A 19,628-nucleotide genomic window follows, 5' to 3' on the forward strand; every position below is an offset into this window, starting at 1 on the left:
GGCCTCCCAACTAAGGAGACATCTATTCAGTTCTGATGTTCTTACATAAAGGGCATATGGATTTTTTGGGGCTCCTTCTGACAGCCCACCTGTTTGTAGCCAAAATCATTTATCAGTTTTTAAGCTGGAGAGCTGGCTTGTGTGCACAGACTCTAGGTGTGGTTTCAAAGTCTTCTACTTATTATGAAACTGCTGATCTGAGTAGGAATTCCTACATCCTGCTTCCTTGTCAGCTCACTGACAAGGAGAGTCTGAAATTATTTCTAGTTCTGTAGTTGTTAAAGAAAAGTGAATGGAAAGCTGCAGCCCCCAGCATTCAACATACTCATGGCTCTTCCAGCCCACAGTCCTTTTAGTTGCTGATTTAATATCTTGAAATGCCTCCTCCCTTCTGTCCCACACATATTACATTGCTTAGCGCTGTAATCCTGGAATCAGTCAAGAAGAGACGTTCATATGGTGGTATGAGGGCTGGCAAGTGGCAGGGATAGCCAGAAGTTGGTTAACGGATATAAAATTACAGCTAGAGAGGAGGAATGAGTTCTAGTGTTCTCTAGCACTGCAGGGTGAATATAGAACCCTATATCTGTAATCCTATCTATAATTGGTCACAATTAACAATTTATTGCATATTTTCAAATAGCTAGAAGAGAGGATTTTCAATGTTCCTAACGAAAAGAAATGATAAATGTCTGAGGTGATAGATATGCTAATTATCTTGATTTGATCATTATACCTTGTATACAGGTATCAAAATATCACTGTATCCCATAAATATGTATAATCATTGTGTCAGTTAGAAAAATAACTTAAAAAAAGGAAAAGAGGTATTCATAAAGGGAAAGAAATTATTAGAAGAATTTTTCCTTTCTTTCATACAGGAGAAGGATTGAGTTACCATCTTCTGGTGGGCAAGGTGCACCTATCAGTAGGAAGGGCTAGAAGCGCCCTACCACGAGTGGGGCCTATCAGTCAGCAATTCTCTGTTTAACAATGAGTATTCAACAGTTATTTACAGGGAACCTTCTGTGTGCCAGGCACTGGTTTGGGCACTAGGGAAACTGCAGGGGACAATATAAATAAAGTCTCTGCTTACATAAAGCTTGTATTCCTGTTGGAATATATACAATACACAAGTAGAGATACAGCATGTCAGGTGGAGTTGACAGCCATGGGGAAAGATTAGGGGGGTTTGGGGACAGGGAGTGGTGGGACAGGGTGAATTGCTATTCTCCATAGGACAGTCAGGGAAGACCTGGTGAGACGATACATGAGCAGGGGTGAAGAGTGCCCCTCTCAGCAGGTCCAGGATTGAGTCATATTTCTAGTTTCCAGCAGTACAGAAAGGTGGCCTCGCTTCCTGTGTTTTCACGTGTATCTCTATTGGAAGGCAGAGGAGAGTGAATTGTGGCCACTCACTTTTCTGTCTCCCATAAATCAGGTGCCTTCAATAATTATTTTAAATAGCTCAAATACCCTAAATTTGATGGACCAAAATTTAATCAACCAGTCCTCCACAGCTGGCAATCAACATGGCGTACCTTTATTTTGCTTATGGAATATAAACTATTAAAATGAGTGGCCAGGCATTCAAAGAGAGCAGTCTGGGAACACAGATCAAGGGCCATGGAAACGGGTATTCAGGGTCGGTGCAGAGGAGCCTCACTGCAGGTGCAGCAGGTGTGAGCAGCAGCTGCGCTGGACGGGGAGGGCCAGGCGCTGAGACCTTTGGGAGGTGGCCCCATCCTCTGCCTCCTTCACCTCTTGTCATGAGGCCTCACCTCCCCGGCTCCTCACCTGTACTGCCTCGGCAGTGACAGCAATGTGCAGCCACCAACTGCTGGCCTGCTTATCGGTATGGGTCTCCCCATGGCTCTAAGTGTGAGTTATAAAGAACATACACAAACTACAACTGAGAAGCTGGTCGAATGTTCAGTTAAATCCAGTAACAGTGCTCCTTTAATTAAGCAAATATTAAAGAAGAACAAGAAGCAGATGGCATTGATTTCTGGCTTGCATCCACAGAAAGAGAACAGGAAAAATAAGAAATTTTAATGCCTGCAATTGGGGTTATACTGAGGTTTCCAGCATCCAGACAGGCAAATGCCTGGACAGCTGCTTAGGGCAGATGGGTCCTTTGACAGCTTAATATTGCAGAGTTTCTGGTGACTTCATAGTTAGGGCAGCCAACGTGAGACCATCTGTTTAGTAGTGGGCAGAAAAGCTCAGTACCAGCAGGTAGCTGCTGCTGAGAATGAAACGCAAACCAAAAGTCAGCCACACTCAAAACCTCTGTAAACCACTGGCACTACAACCACAGAAAAATAAACCTCACCTTAGGCTCATGTGATATATACAACAAGACCATACAGAAAGCTAATATTCCAAGAGGCTATATTTGGGATTGTTTCAAGTTATTGAAATGCTATGAGAGATTGTTCACTTGGACAGTTCTTCTTCTCTACTTTTCTAAGCAGGAAAGGAAAATAATAATGAATTCAGAGCTACCTATGATATGCTTAAAAACTAGCTTCCACTTATTATTAAAATGAAAAAATTTTAGATCAGTAACACATATATATTGGTCACAGAAGGTTTAACCATGAAAAACAAATAAATCTCCCTCCTACCTCTTTCTCCCTGTACTGAGGTGTCTTAGTTCCCTCTCTAGAGACAAACACTGTTATCCATTTTCTGAATATCTTCCCAGATATAGCCTGTATTATAATCATATGTGTGTATACATATCTATCTGTAGCTGTATCTATACATTGTTTAGTAGGAGAAAAAGGCAAGGTACAGACGGTATGTGTAGCATATCACCATTTTTGTAAAAAAAGTCATAGGAGATATCTGTATATCTGTCTATATAAATAGAGATATATCTACCTATAACATAGTTATCCAGTGATAGATATGGATATCTTCCGGTTCAACTTCTTGCCAGGCGCCTGTAATCCCAGCACTTTGGGAGGCTGAGGCGGGTGAATCACCTCAGGTCAGGAGTTCAAGACCAGCCTGGCCAAAATGGTGAAACCCCATCTCTACTAAAACTACAAAAATTAGCCAGGCATGGTGGCGGGTGCCTGTAATCCCAGCTACTTGGGAGGCTGAGGCAGGAGAATTGCTTGAACCTGGGAAGGTGGAGGTTGCAGTGTGCCAAGATTGTGCCACTGCACTCCAGCCTGGGCGACAGAGCGAGACTCTGTCTCAAAAAAAAAAAAAAAAAAAAAAAAAAAGAAGTCTCGTTTCAACTTCTTTACACAAATGGTGGTACGGTACACACACCATTCTGTACCTTGCCCTTTTTTCCTCTTATTTGGAAATGGTTTTATATCAATATAGATAGAATTCTCTTGTTCTTGTATTGGTAGCATTTACAATGAACAAAAGCATATTAATGACTCGGAGAGGTACTGCAGTAAAGAAACCTGTTAGGGCCAGGCACAGTGGCTCACGCTTATAATCCCAGCACTCTGGGGGGCCAGGGCGGGTGGACTGCTTGAGGCCAGGAATTCGAAACCAGCCTGGCCAACATGGCCAAATCCCATCTCTACTAAAAACACAAAAATTAGCTGGGCATGGTGACACACACCTGCAATTCCAGCTACTCAGGAGCCTGAGGCATGAGAATTGCTTGAATACATGAAGCGGAGGTTGCAGTGAGCTGAGATTGCACCACTGCACTCCAGCCTGGGTGACATAGCAAGACTCTGTTTCAAAAAAGAAAAAAAAAGAAACCCGTTTGACTTCATTAGCATATCCCAAATGTATTTGACTTTGGGTCTTCCCACCCCATGGTGGAATTTTTGATTTGTGGAATACAGCCTGGACTTCCTGGTATCAGGTGTTTCTGGATGGTGTCTGTTCTGACTGGTCTGTGCTTGAGCCACACTGGTTGTTATATATTCTTAATGTCACCTTTTGGAATGTACAGGCATAACCTGGAGATATTTTGGGTTTGGGTGCAGACCACTGCAATAAAGTGAATATCATAATAAAGCAAGTCACACAATTTTTTTTGGTTTTCCAGTGCATATAAAAGTTATGTTTACATCATACTGTAGTCTATTAAGTGTGCAATAGCATCATGTCTAAATACTGTACATACTTTAATTAAAAACAATAATGAAAGTGTGATTTAAAAAGAACATAAGCAAACTATAACAGAGAAGCCGGCTGAATGTTCAGTTATATCCAATGAGAGTGCTCCTTTAATTAAGCAGATATTAAAGAAGAACAAAAAATGCTAAAAATACTAATGATCATCTGAGTCTCCAGTGAGTTGTAATCTTTTTGCTGTTGGAGGGTCTTGTCTTGATGTGGACGGCTGCTTACTGATCAGGGTGATGGTTGCTGATGGCCGGGGTGGCTGTGGCAATTTCTTTAAATAAGATAACCATGAAGTTTGCCACATTCATTGACTCTTGCTTTCATGAAAGATTTCTCTATAGCATGCGGTGCTGTTTGAGAGCATTTTACCCATAATAGGATGTCTTTCAAAATTGGAGTCAATCCTCTCAAACCCTGTCACTGCTTTATCAACTAAGTTTATATAATATTTTAGATACTTTGTCATCATTTCAACAACGTTAACAGCATCTTCAGGTGTAGATTCCATCTTAAGCAACCACTTTCTCTGCTGTTCCATAAGAAGCTACTCCTCATCTATTCAAGTTTTATCATGAGATTGCAGCAATTCAGTCACATCTTCAGGCTCCACTTCCAATTCAGGTTCTCTTGCTATTTCTACCACATCTGCAATAACTTCCTCCAATGAAGTCCTGAACCCCTCAAAGTCATCCATGAGAGTTGGAATCAATGTTTTCCAAACTTCTGTTAGTGTTACTATTTTGACCTCCTCCCATGAATCACAAATGTTCTTAGTGGCATCTAGAATGGTGAATCCTTTCCAGAAGGTTTTCAGTTTACTTTGCCCAGATCCATCAGAGGAATCACTATTTATGGCAGCTGTGGCCTTATGAAATGTTTTTCTTTCATTTTGTTTATTTTGAGACAGAGTCTCACTCTGTTGCCTAGGCTGGAGTGCAGTGGTGTGATCTTGGCTCACTGCAACCTCCGCCTCCCAGGTTCAAGCAATTCTCCTATCTCAGCATCCCAAGTAGCTGGGATTACAGGTGCGTGCCACCACACCCGGCTAATTTTTGTATTTTTAGTAGAGATGGGGTTTCACCATGTTGGCCAGGCTGGTCTCAAACTCCTGACCTCAGGTGATCAGCCCACCTCGGCCTCCAAAAGTGTTGGGATTATAGGCATGAGCCACCGTGCCTGGCCATGAAATGTGTTTCTTAAATAATTAGGCTTGAAAGTTGAAATTACTCCTTTATCCACGGGCTGCACAACAGATGCTGTGTTTGTAGGCATGGGAACAACATTAATCAAGCCTTGTACATTTCCGTCAGTGCTCTTGGATAACTAGATGTATTGTCAATGAGTAGTAATGTTTTGAAAGGAATCTTTTTTTTCTGAGCAGCAGGTCTCAACAGTGGGCTTAAAATATTCAGCAAACTATGCTATAAACAGATGTGCTGTCATCCAGGCCTTGTGTTTCATTTATAGAGCACAGGCAGAGTAGATTTTGTGTAATTTTAAGGGCCCTGGGATTTTTGGAACAGTCAGTGAGTACTGGCTTCAACTTAAAGACACTAGCTTCATTAACTCCTAACAAAAGAGTCAGCCTGTCCTCTGAAGCTAGGCATTGACCTTCTCCTCTCTAGCTACGGAAGTCCTAGATGGCATCTTCTTCCAGTGTAAGGCTATTTTGTCTGCATTGAAAAATCTGTTGTTTTGTGTAGCCACCTTAATCAATTATTTTAGCTAGATCTTCTGAATAACTTGCCACAGCTTCTCCATCATCACTTGCTGCTTCACCTTGCACTTTTATGTTATGGAGATGCCTTCTTTTCTTAATTCTCATGAACCAACCTCTGTTAGCTTCCACTTTTCGTCTGCAGCTTCCTCTCCTCTCTCAGCCTTCAAAGAATTTAAGAGAGTTTAGGGCCTTGCTCTGCATTAGGCTTCAGTTTAAGGGAATGTTGTGGCTGGTTTGATCTTTTATCCAGACCACTCAAACTTTCTCCGTATCAGCAACAAGACTGTTTCACTTTCTTATTATTCATGTATTCACTGCAGTAGCACTTTTAATTTCCTTCAAGAACTTTTCCTTTGCACTCACAATTGGGCTGTTTAATTTGAGAGGCCCAGCTTTTGGCCTGTCTCAGCTTTCAACCTGCCTTCCTCACTAAGCTTAATCATTTCTAGCTTTTTCTTTTTCCTTTTTTTTGAGACAGGGTCTTGTTCTGTCGCCCAGGTTGGAGTGCAGTGGCACGATCATGGCTCACTGCAGCCTTGAATTCAGCCTCTTAAGTAGCTGGGACTACAGACTACAGGTGTGTGCCACCATGCTTGACTAATTTTTAAATTTTTTTGTAGAGATGGAGTCTCACTATGTTGCGCAGATCTTGGTCTGGAACTCCTGGCCTCAAGCAATCCTCCCGCTTTAACCTCCTAAAGTGCTGGGATCACAGGAATGAGCTATGATACCTGGCTCATTTCTAGTTTTTAAAATAAACTGAGAGATGTGCAACTCTCCCATTTATTTGAACATTTAAAAGCCATTGTAGGGTTATTAACTGACCTAATTTCAATCTTGTTGTATCTCAGGGAATAGGGGAGCCTGAGGAGAGGAAGAGAGACGAGGGAATAGATGGTCAGTGGAGCAGTTAGAACGTGCACAACATTGATCAGTTAAGTCTGCTGTCCTACATGGGTACAGTCTGTGGTGCCCTGAAATGATTACAGTAATAACAAAGATCACTGATCAAAGACCACCATAGCAGATAATAACAATATAAAGTTTTGAAATATTATGAGAATTATCAAAATTGCTGTGGCAATTTGTTAGCTCCTAACAAAAGAGTCAGCCTGTCCTTTGAAGCTAGGCATTGACCTTCTCCTCTGCAGCTATGAAAGTTCTAGATGGCATCTTCTTCCAGTGTCCAGAGACACAAAGTGAGCATATGCTGTTGGAAAAATGGCGCTAATAGACTTGTTCAATGCAGGGTTGCCACAAACCTTCAATTTATAAAAATCACAATATCTGTAAAGTGTAATAATGCAAAGAACAGTAAGACGAGGTATACCTGTACTTTATTAAAGATTGTCTTCAAATGTTTTAGCAAACATGAAATATGTGGGTGTGTACTTGGAGAGGTAGAAATAATGGGTCCGGATTGAATAAAGACTGCAGGAGGTGAAAGAGAGACTAATTTATACTTAGTTGGTTTTCGTTTCAAGATTCATGTGAAAGGAAATGCCAGGAAAGTTCTGGCTTCAGCTCACGGTGATGAGGAAAAATTTATTCGAGGACAGGCCTTGTCTTGTTTTGTTTTCTTTTTAAATCATGGAATATTTCAAACATCAGTGTATTTTTCATTTAGAAGTTCGATTTGGGTCTTTTTCTTACATCTTCCATATCTCTAGTTAACTTATAAACATCTGAAATCTAGTTATAATGACTTACAATGTCTGTATCTGCTAATTCTAGTATCTTTGTCTGTTCTGGGTTGGTTTCAAAGGGATGATTCTCCCCCTCATAATGGACTGTATTTTCCTACTTGCATGCCCGTAATCTTTGACTGGATGTCAGACATTGTGAATTTTACCTGGTGGGTATGGATATTTTTGTATTTTTAGAAACATACATGAGCTTTGTTTCAGGACATCACTAAGTTACTTGGAAGCAGTTTGATCCTTTTGGGTCTTGCTTTTAAGATTTATTAGGCGGTACCAGAGCAGCATTTATTCTAGGGCCAATTATTCCCCCCTACTGAGGCAAAACCCTTCTGAGTACTCTACCCAATTACCCTGTGAATGACGAAGTTCTTTAGTCTGCCTTGTTAAATCAGAAACTACTCCTGGCTCTTTGTGAGGCTGGGCACTGTTCCCTCTGGTCCTCTTAGCTGGTTCTTTCCTCAGCCTTGGGAAGTTTTGAGCCCTTTCCTCCCAACTGCTGACAAGAACACATCTCAGAATGTACTTTAGGGAAATTATCTGGAAGATAAAGAATTGGTCTGAAGTTAATTCTCTCTCAAACCTTTGGATTTCCATAATTAACTCAGGGACAAATAAGATTATGTGCCACAACATTACGCTTATAAAATACAATGTGAATTTCAATGTCATGGCAATGATATGATAGTTGACAATACAGGAAAATAGCTAGAAAAAATCAAATTAACCTTTTCCCAAAAAGTCAATAGTAAGTTGATGACTAAAACTCTAAGTCAAAATTTCAAGCCTGACTTTTCTGGGGTCTGGGAGGAAAGATTTTTATCTCTCATTTCCACTTCACTCTTAATTCATAAGATAGAAACACCAAGAATTAAAAAAAAAAAATCCACCAAAAAAATCCTAGCATCTTGGTAGTCTTCTCTTTACATTTATAAATTTTAAAGAAATTAAAAATCCTTACATACATTAAAGATAGAGGGCATATGCCTAGAAATGTACCTCAGCATGCATATGCTAGCTAGGAAAAGAAAGCAACCAATGAAATCTACGTCCAGATTCACGTATTTCTGTCATTTGTAGAAGGCACTTAATAGATCAGAATTTGCTAAATAAGCACCCAGATAGAGATAAAATACTTCAATTTCCCAGGCAAAAACTCTTGCATTCATTAGTACTGGTATCCAAATTAAGAGTAACAAATTAAAATTCCTTTAATTTTCTATACTTTGCTATAAATATTAGCAGGAAAATAAGCTTATTTGAGTTATAGACATTTATTGCAGAGATGCCTTCTTTATGTCTTTTCCTTACACTCTAAACTTTTTTTTTTTTTTTTTGAAACGGAGTCTCCTTCTGTTGCCCAGGTTGGAGTGCAGTGGCGCGATCTTGGCTTACGGCAAGCTCTGCCTCCCGGGTTCACGCCATTCTCCTGCCTCAGCCTCCCGAGTAGCTGGGACTACAGGCGCCCGCCACCAAGCCCAGCTAATTTTTTGTATTTTTAGTAGAGATGGGGTTTCACCATGTTAGCCAGGATGGTCTCGATCTGCTGACCTCGTGATCCGCCTGCCTCAGCCTCCCAAAGTGCTGGGATTACAGGTGTGAGCCACTGCGCCCGGCCACGTTCTAAACTTTTTAAAATTTTTCTTAGCTTTATATTTATTTGACAGATGGAAATGAATTTTCAAAAGCCCATGCATTTATTATTATTTTTGGTAATTACTTTCTTATTTTTTCCCCACAAATGACCATTAAGTATTATTTTACTTATAGCATCTAAAAGCATTTAATGATGGAAAATATTTAAAGATCTACTTTGATCTAGAATGCAAGGTGTAATAACATAAAATAAATGGTCTGTGCAGCCCACCTCTAAAATTATGCTCTATACATTTATCAGCCAAAATGAACACAACAGAATTAGATACGTGGACATCTGATTCCAAATATGTGTTTGATGAGAGAAAGAGAAGCCACGTCTAAACTGAAAAAAAAAAAAAATACCAATAAGGAATACTTGATTAATTTTAGGAACTCAGGAAATGTCTTTTAGGAAGAAAAAGGAACTACACTTGTATCATTTCTCAGTCACTGATTTTGATGAGTGGTCTTCTCCCAGCATCAGGTGGGGTTGGGAAGGTGAAGGCAGCATGCCACAAAGAGAGCACTTGACTTTGGAGAGACACACCCACCCAAATATTCCATGACCCCTTATGGGAAGAGAAATCCAATCTCTGAAACAACTCCAATAAATAACCAGACAAAATCACTCCCCTGCTTAAAATTATCCATTCACTGGTCCCCATCACCCTCAGGACCTGCTCTCGGTTTATATTTATTATATCATTGTTCACCCCCCTGCCCCAGGTATCATCAGGGCTTACTCTGACGTTCTCAGATTATGCCATGTTCCATCATGACTCCATGTTTTTGCAGTGGTTACTGCCTCTCTCAGGAATTCTTGTAGTCTTCATGGACTTGCATGCCATCCCAAATCTGCCTTCTAATTTGCTTATGGTCATAGTGGACACACAAACTGATTATACTTGGGGTAAATGAGAAGCTATGATGAGAAGAATATAAAGTAATTTGTCTATCTTTTGGATTTAATTACATTTGGATCGACAGTGGAATAAAAATCACCATTAGGGAAATCTCTCATTGTTGGTTCAGCTGGAGGCTGGAAAAGTAGAGGATCATTCCTAATCTTGAAAGTAAGCTGGGATGCTAATTTTACTTTCTGTGAAACAGATGATTTAAGTTGTCCTTATGGAGAAAAATAGCTTAATACATTAAAATTGGCACAAAACAAGCTCAGTGATAATTACGATTAAAGATTTCATAGATTTAAAACGTGTCTTAGTTACAAAAATCAAACTTTACCTCTTGAAATGATTCACCAGCACTCCAACAAGTTCTCCAATTCGACTCTCATGGGTTGGCTGTTTGCTGAAGAGGCAGACAATGAGGTCTTTGTTGTCTTTCGTATGGAACACTACAAGTTGGTCCTTTCCATTGGAGACACTCAGACCAGTCAACTGCAGAGAAAATGTGTGGAAAACTATTTGGCTCATTCTCAAAAGAATGAATTAAAAAATACATTTTGGAGCTGGGCACAGTGGCATGTGCCTGCAGTCCCAGCTACTTGGGAGGCTGAAACAGGAGGATCATTTGAGCCCTGGAGTTTGAATCCAGCCTGGGCTACATAACGAGACACCATCCCTAAAAACAACAAAAAACATCATACATTTTCTAAGGGTTTTGCTCAGTGACCCTCCTGACTTTAATCTTTATCAGTTTCACGGAACAAGGAGATGGAAGGAAATAATAAAGAGCAGAAATGAATAAAATTTGAAATAGAAAAACAATAAAGAAAATTAATGAAAAAGAGATGGTTCTTTGAGAAGATCAATAAAATTGATAAACCTCTAGCCCAAAACAAAAAAAGGAGGAAGAACTTATTATCAATATCAGGAATGGAAGAGGGGCCACCTCTATAGACCACACAGACATTAAAAGGATATTAAAATATTTGGACCAATTCTGTACAAAAATTTATTCAACAACTTAGTTAAAACCAAATAATTCCGGCAGGGTGCAGTGGCTCACACCTGTAATCCTAGCACTTTGGGAGGCCAAGGCGGGCGGATTGCCTGAGCTAAGGAGTTCGAGACCAGCCTTGGCAACATGGTGAAACCCCATCTCTACTAAAATACAAAAAAAAAAAAAAAAACATTAGCCAGGCGTGGAGGCATGCGCCTGTAGTCCCAGCTACTCGGGAGGCTGAGGCAGGAGAATTGTTTGAACCCAGGAGGTAGAGGTTGCCGTGAGCTGAGATCATGCCACTGTACTCCAGCCTGGTGACAGAGTGAGACTCCATCTCAAAAGCAACAACAAATAATTATTTAAGAGCCACAAAATACTAAAACTCTCCAAGAAGAAATAACTTGAATAATTCTATATCTGTTGAAGAAATTAGATTTATATTTAAAAACATTTTGAAAAAGAAAATTCTAGTTCCAGATGATTTCACTAGAGAATTCCACCGAACATTTAAAGAAGAAATAACACCAATTCACCATATTTCTTCTAGAAAATAGGAGAGAAGGGAACACTTCCTAGCTCATTTTGAAGCTGGCATTATTCTGATATCAAAAATAAACACAACAGTACAAGAAAACTACAAACTGATATCCTTCATCAACATGGATGTAAAAATGGATGTCAAGAAAATATTAGCAAATTAAATCCAACAATACATAAAAATGATAATACAACATGACCAAGTGGAGTTTATCTAAGAAATACAAGGCTAGTTCAGTATTCAAAAATTAATCAAGGTAATGACAGAATAAAATCAGAGGATAAAAAACAAAATCCAGACTGTATCAAGTGACACAGAAAAAGTACTTGACAAAATTCAACATCTATCCATGATAAAAATTTCTCAGCAAACCAGGATTATAAGGGAACTTAACCTGATAAAATGACATATACAACATGCCACAGCTAACATCATACTTGGTGGAGAAGGACTGAATGTTTTCCCTTAAGATAGGGAGCAATGCAAGGATTTCCACTGTCACTGCAGCTATGCAACATTATACTGGAAGCCCTAGCCAGTGCAGCAAGGCAGGTTAAAAAAATTAAAAAGCGGCTGGGTGTGGTGGCTCATGCCTGTAATCCCAGCACTTTGGGAGGCTGAGGTGGGTGGATCACTTGAGGTCAGGAGTTCGAGACCAGCCTGACCAATATGGTGAAACCCTGTATCTACTAAAAATGCAAAAATTAGCCGGGTGTGGTGGCCGGTGCCTGTAATCCCAGCTACTCAGGAGGCTGAGGCAGGAGAATCGCTTGAACCCGGGAGGCGGAAGTTGCAGTGAGTTGAGATCACGTCACTGCACTTCAGCCTGGGTGACAGAGCAAGACTCCATCTCAAAGAAAAAAAAAATTAAAAAGCATACATATTGAAAAGGAAGAAACACATGTCTCTGTTTTCAGATTACATGATCTCCTACATAGAAAATGCCAAGGATCCACAAAATAGCTCCCAGAACTAATAAGTGCATTTAGTAAGGTCAAAGGATACAAGGCTGACATACAAAAATATTTCTCTATTAGCAATGAAAAATTTGAAACAAAAATTTAAAAACAAAACCATCTATAACAACTCCAAAAACAAAAATACTTAGATATAAATCTAACAAGACATCTATCTGTAGGATCTACATGTTGAAAACTACAAAATGTTGAACAAGTTAAATTAAAAGGCTGATGAAAGGAATAAAAGAAAACCTAAATAAATGAAGGGAAATAATATCCTCATGGACTAAAAAATACAAATTCTTAAGATACCAATTTTTCCCATATTAATCTATAGATTTAATGAAATCCCAACCAAAATCCCAGCAAGATTTTTTGTAGACATCAACGAGCAGATTCTAAAATGTGTATGGGAAAGCAAAAGAACTAGAATAGCCATAACAGTTTTGTAAAAGAAGAATAAAGTTGGAGGGCTCAAAGACGCTGATTTTAATACTTAGTATAAAGCTACGTTAATCAAGACAATGATTTAGAAAAGAAAAAAAACATAGATCAGAAACAGACTCACATGAATATGGCCAATAATTTTTTCACAAGGGTGCAAACACAGTTCAATGAAGAAAGGATAATGCGGGCATCTGGATAACTTGGAACATTTGGACATCCTCATGCAAATGGAAATAAAAGTCTACCTAAATCTCACATCTCATAAACAATTCAGAGTAGACTACAAGATCGAAATGCAAAATGTAAAACTAGAAAACTTTTAGGAGAAAACATAGAAGAAAATCTTTGTGACCTTGGGTTGGCAAAGATTTCTTAGAAATGATACCAAAAGCACAATCCATAAAGCAAAAAAATTGATAAATTGAACTTGATCAAATTTAAAACTTTTGCTCTAAGGAAGACACTGGTGGGAGAGTGAAAAGACTAGCCACAGACTGGTAGAAAATATTTGCAAAGATATATCTGATAAAGAACTTGTATTTAGAATCTATAAAGAGCTCTTAAAACTTAAGATAGTAAACAACTCAATTAAAAATGATGGATAAAAGATTTGAAATCACTTCACCAAAGAAGGCATAGGGGTGAATAAACACAGGAAAGGGTGCTCAACATCAGTAGCCATTAGGGAAATGCAAACTAAAGCTGCAATGGGAACCACTGCAAACCCATCAGAATGGCTAAAATAACAAAATAGCCTACGACAACAAAAAGGTGATAATACTAAATGCTGGTGAGGACACAGAACAAGTGGGACTCACATGCATTATTGGTGAAAATGTAAAATGTAAAATGTTACAGCCACTGTGGAAACAGTGGTTGTTAACTCAAAAAATTAAATGGAAAATTACCACATGAGCCAGCAATCTCACTCCTAGGCACATATCCTAGAGAAATAAAAACTTAGCTTCACATGAAAATTTATACATGAATGTTTACAGCAGCTCTATTAATAATCGACAAAAGCTGGAAATGACCCAAATATCCAGCAGTGTGTGCACGGATAAACAAACTGTGGTACATCCAAATAATGGAATGCTACTCAGCAATGAACAAACTAATGATACAAATTACTGACATGCAACAACGTGGATAAATCTCACAGGCATTATGGTTGAATGAAAGCAGCCAGTCTCTAAAGGTTACAGCCTGTGTGACTCCATTTCTATGATATTCTCTAGAAGATAAAAGGATAAGGATGGACAACAGATCAGTAGCTGTCAGGGTTGGGGTTATGAGGAGTCTGATACAAGGGAGTTTTTTGGGGTATGGAACTACTCTGTATCCTGACTGTGGCGGCGGTTACACAAATTTATGCCCATACTAAGACTCAAGAGACCTGTACACCACCACCCACGCAAGTGAATTATATTCATTGCCTATAAATTTAAAAAATAGCACACTCTGGCTGTTTTGATCTCTAGATATTCTACTTTGGTCAATAAAGCAGAAATCAGAGTGATTTCCTCATTCTGTAGCCTGTTCTTCTATTGCATAAAATACCGAAGTGCCACCTCCTGGCTACCACAGGTGCTATCAGCCAGGCGGGCAGGCAGCATGAACAAGGCAACCACTGGGGGATGGCGCAGTGCCACACAGCCTGGGGTAGGGACAGACGTGCGGAAGATGCTGAGAATGTGATCCCTGTTCTTGGGGGATTCACAATCCAGTTGGATCAGAGGAAGAGGTAAGTATTAAATAATGGAAGAAAAACACCTTAACAGTTTACAGATTTGGAATGCCACTTAGTTCCATGCCTATGTTTTACAGATAGAAATTGAGACTGAAGGAGTACAGCCCATCTGCAGGCCCGGGAACCAGAACTCAGACCTGCAGACTGATGGGGACTCATGTTCTTTCCATCACACCAGGTTTTTCAAGTATCATGTATAGATGAACATAGAATATTTATATATTCTATAAATGAGTATTCCCATGAATACATTTTCATAGGAGGTGAGTTCTTGGGTTGATTTTAAAGAATGCCAGGGTCAGGGCTTAATGGAGAGAAGAGAAAATATTAAAAAAATTGGAAATCATTCACCAACCAATGTGGATCATGGGCTTTCTGAGGCTATTGGTAAGAGAATATAGCAAACTCTCTGCCACTTAGATGTACTGGATCCAGATGATTTTTATATGATTAAATTAAAAATATCATTTTCATTTAAAAAAACATTTTATGTCTATCATGCTTCACTCTCATTTGATTATTTTATATGTGAAATTCAAAATTGAATTGATGTAGCACTTCACAGGAGAGCTTGATTAAAGCTTAATGAAATGAGAATGGTAACAGCAGTAACTCTGCCAGCATATCCCAGGAGCATTAGCTGCAGGGGTTCAGGGAAAAGAGACAGATTCGGCAAGGAATGCTGAAACCACAGGGATAGAGGATCCCTTCCTAGGTGCTACCTGGACCAGAGGACAGGAGCCAATGACTCTGCTCTCGGCCACCAACCCCTCTCAGCGGTTGGGCTTCTCTCCCTCCGCTTCCCTCTCCCTTGCTGTCTAGGTGGCTTTATCTGCTGTGGTTGGGAATTCTTCATATGTACGCCCAGGCCTAGTGGTGTGTCAGAGTCTCGGAAGAGATGAGGGAAAACAGCACTTAAGTTGCTCTGCTACACAAATAATGAAAGATTAAGTCCTTATTGTCACCAAGGCAGGACAAACAGCACCCAGAATGTCCCCTTTAGTTCTGGAAGAAAGGATGGTAAGTGGGGATTAGTGTACTAAGGATGACCTGGGTGTTAATCCCAATTCAGCCATGTGATCTTGAGTGACTTCTTTAATTTATTGGGGCATCTGTCTCCTTTTCTGCAAAATAAGGACAATATCAGGTGCCTTGTCTACCTTGCAGGGTTGTGGTAAGGATCAAATAGTAGCAACTCTGGAGTACAAAAAATAAATAAGCAAAAAAACCCTCTGTCTTCGAGGGTCTTACACTCTAAGTGAAAATACGTCAGCAAAACTTTATCACTGAAAATATAATTTTAAAACCTTACAACACCATGCAAATGGAAGGTATTTTGTGAAACACCTCAACTGGGGAAGGGGTCACTATCTCATTGCATTTGGGCAGCCATAACACATACATGCGTTTCTCCGAACAAAAGGGAAACTCCTTACCAGGGCTCCCCCTGCCCCCGTTGCTTCCTTATTTCTCCTAATCTATGAGATTTCTATGCTATGATAAATCTAAGCCTTCCCCTTCTTTGGCCTTGAAGATTTGAACAGGGCAAACAGAGTCTCTGCAACCCATTTCAATTCTCCCAGCCTCTCCTTACGAAGAAGGACCAAACAGTGAACACAACTAGATAGGTAAAGAGCTGAGCAGTTCTGGAAGAGGAGGCTGACCTGAGAAGTCAGAGCAGATGTCCTCTCCTCCTCTGCAATGGAATGAGCGCTAGAGAGCAGAGCTCACTATACAAGAAAATCTCTAATCCATATTCTCATTTATGAAATCAGCACAAAACAGACCAATATTAGAAAGAGAAATAATTCGAAAAAACAAATATGATAAATTACATACACAATGGAAGCAGTAACTGAATAGATACTGCAGAAAATTAAAGAATAATAGAAGAAAACATCCCAGTCTTTAGATAGAAAGGAATCACAGGTACCAGCCAAACTTAGAGGATCTTCTGGATGTGTGGCCCAGAGAAGTTTTAGACCTGTAGAATAAAGAAGAAAATCTTCAAGTATCTAGGCATACAAAAATAAGTTATCTATACAGGAAAATAAAATTCAGGTTTATATCCCTTTTTAAAAAAGAAAACTTGGCCGAGTGTGGTGGCTCACACCTGTAACCCCAACACTTTGGGAGGCCAAGACGGGAGGATCACTTGAGGTCAGCAGTTTGAGACTGGCCTGGCCAACATGGTGAAACCCCATCTCTACTAAAAATACAAAAATTAGCTGGTTGTGGTGGAGGGCGCCTATAGTCCCAACTAATCAGGAGGCTAGTCCCAACTAATCAGGAGGCTGGGGCAGGAGAATCGCTTGTATCTGGGAGGCAGAGGTTGCAGTGAGCCGAGATCGTGCCATTGCACTCCAGCCTGGGCATTGAAGCGAGACTCCGTCTCAAAAACAAAAAGAAAACTCATATTAATTTTGTCACAATTCACAGGAGGAGATAAGTAAATCCATTTTATTCTTGATATCAATTAGGAAAGATCAGCTCAAATATTTAACAGTAATCATTAAGATGAAAAAGGATGTGTAAGGTTCTAACCATTAGTAAAAAGAGAATAAATAAAACTTGACCGATGCAGCAACAGAAAAAAGAATGAAATAGCGTGGGAGCATAAAAAATAGAAAGCATTTAAATAACATGATTGAATTTAAGAAAAGTTTTTTTTTGCCAGTTGCTGTAAGAAATGTGAACAGGATACAACTCCTTTATTGGAGGACGAGGGGTTATAGATTTAAGTAAAAAACAAAAATATACCCTGTTTATAAAATTAATTAAGATAAAAGCAGAAGTTTATGAATGAGAACAACATACATAATAAATTAAAGAGCTGGTTCTTTGAACAGATCAAACCCTTGGCAGAGTCTCACCAAGGAAAAAACAGGCAAAACCACAAATATTTAACATTAGGAATGAGAAAGGGATTTAAGGAAGGGTGTGTTGACTTTTGAAATTATAAGAGGCCAGGAGCAGTTGCTCAAGCCTCTAATCCCAGCACTTTGGGAGACTGAGACACAGGAGGATCACTTGAGGCTGGGAGTTCATGACCAGCCTGGGCAACATAGCAAAAACCCTGGCTAAAAAAAAATTAGCTGGAGCTGGATGTGGTGGTGCATGCCTGTAGTCCCAGCTACTCAGGAGGCTGAGGCAGGAGGATTGCTTGAGCCCAGGAGTTTGAGGTTACAGTGAGCTGATCATGCCACTGCACTCCAGCCTGGGTGACAGAGTGAGACCCGTCTCAAAAAAAAAAAAAAAAAAAAAAGAAGAAGAAGAAGAAGAAATTACAAGAGAAAAAACTTTTGTAATTGTAATTTCATATTAATGAAATGCATATATATTTTTAAAAGATGTGGTCTAGCTGTCTTGCCCAGGCTGGAGTGCAGTGGGACGATCTTGGCTCACTGCAGGCTCAAGCAATCTTCCCACCGCAGCTTTCCATGTAGCTGGGACCACAGGAGCACGTCACCACACCCGGCTAGTTTTTGTATTTTTAGTAGAGACAGGGTTTTGTCATGTTGCCCAGGCTGTCATGAATTCCGAGCTCAAGCGATCCTCCCGCCTTGGCCTCCCAAAGTGCTGGGATTACAGGTGTAAGCCACTGCACCAGGCCTGAAATGTATGATTTTATAGGAAAATATAAATTAGTAAAATTGACTTAAAGAAAGATAAAACAATTAATTTCTATTTATAACTAGCAAAAAGTTTTTTTTTAGATTATCAGAAAAACACTCTCCTAGTTCTTACTAGGCACAGGTTATGTTATAGGCCCAGGTAATTTCTATCATACTTAAATGCTCTACAATATGGAAAAAGAGAAAAATCATACTGACTCATTTTATTTATCCTGCTAGCAAAACCTGCTGAATCTCTCTCTCTCACACAAAAACACAAACACACCCAGAAATCAATGTAATGTACAAATACAGATGCAAAATCCAAAATAATTAACAAACTGGATTCAACAAGATAAACACCATGACCATGAGAGTATATTCACAAGGGTAAGGGTGGTTCACTAGTAAGAAATACCTCAATATAGGCCGGGTGCAGTGGCTCACGCCTGTAATCCCAGCACTTTTGGAGGCAGAGGTGGGCAGATCACGAGGTCAGGAGATCAAGATCATCCTGGCCAACATGGTGAAACTCTGTCTCTACTAAAAATACAAAAATTAGCTGGGCGTGGTGGTGCGTGCCTGTAATCCCAGCTACTCGGGAGGCTGAGGCAGGAGAATCACATGAACCAGGAAGGCAGACATTGCAGTGAGCCAAAATAGCGCCACTGAACTCCAGCACTCCAGCCACTCCAGCCTGGGTGACAGAGAAAGATTCCATCTCAAAAATAAATAAATAAATAAATAAATAAATAAATAAATAAATAAAAAAGAAATACCTCAATATAACTCAGTTTATTAATAGTTCACATTTATGTATTATCTGTGTGCTTGTCCAACCAGAATGATCTCCTTGGGGTCAGGCTCGGTGGCTTTCGCTTTTTTGAGCCAAGTATGAAGTTTTGTATTTGTATTGTTTTTATTTTACAGTATACTATGGTATATAAAACAATACTTCATTTTACGGTAAGATGGTAAATACTCAAATGTATTTATTGCTATTTCATCACTATAATAATCAGTTGTAATTATTATTATTTTTTTTTAATCTGGAGCATCTTTGTTCCAAACTTCTTCCCAGTAGCAGCTGCTCCACAATCTTCTGTCCTGGAGAATCTCTCCTCTTCTTTGGTTACTGCTGTCTACATACACCTCTAAGGGACTTCATTCTTGGTACTCCCCCCACCTCCCTGCCCTTCCATGCCCCTGCCCCCCACACCCCATCCAAAGCTATGCCTGACACA

General features: G+C 39.6%; 1 protein-coding gene across 6 annotated transcripts in view; it reads right to left on the reverse strand.

Moving 5' to 3' along the window:
* MYO1D (myosin ID) overlaps positions 1–19,628 on the reverse strand; it is a 377,108-nt gene that overhangs the window by 100,775 nt on the left and 256,705 nt on the right. For all 6 annotated transcript variants that reach the window (XM_009251492.4, XM_024234170.3, XM_009251493.3 and 3 more), the window contains 1 exon segment: positions 10,414–10,568. In XM_009251492.4, coding sequence (XP_009249767.3) covers positions 10,414–10,568 — 155 coding nt within the window.

This window comes from Pongo abelii, chromosome 19, assembly GCF_028885655.2.
Source record: "Pongo abelii isolate AG06213 chromosome 19, NHGRI_mPonAbe1-v2.0_pri, whole genome shotgun sequence".
Classification (NCBI taxonomy): domain Eukaryota; kingdom Metazoa; phylum Chordata; class Mammalia; order Primates; family Hominidae; genus Pongo; species Pongo abelii.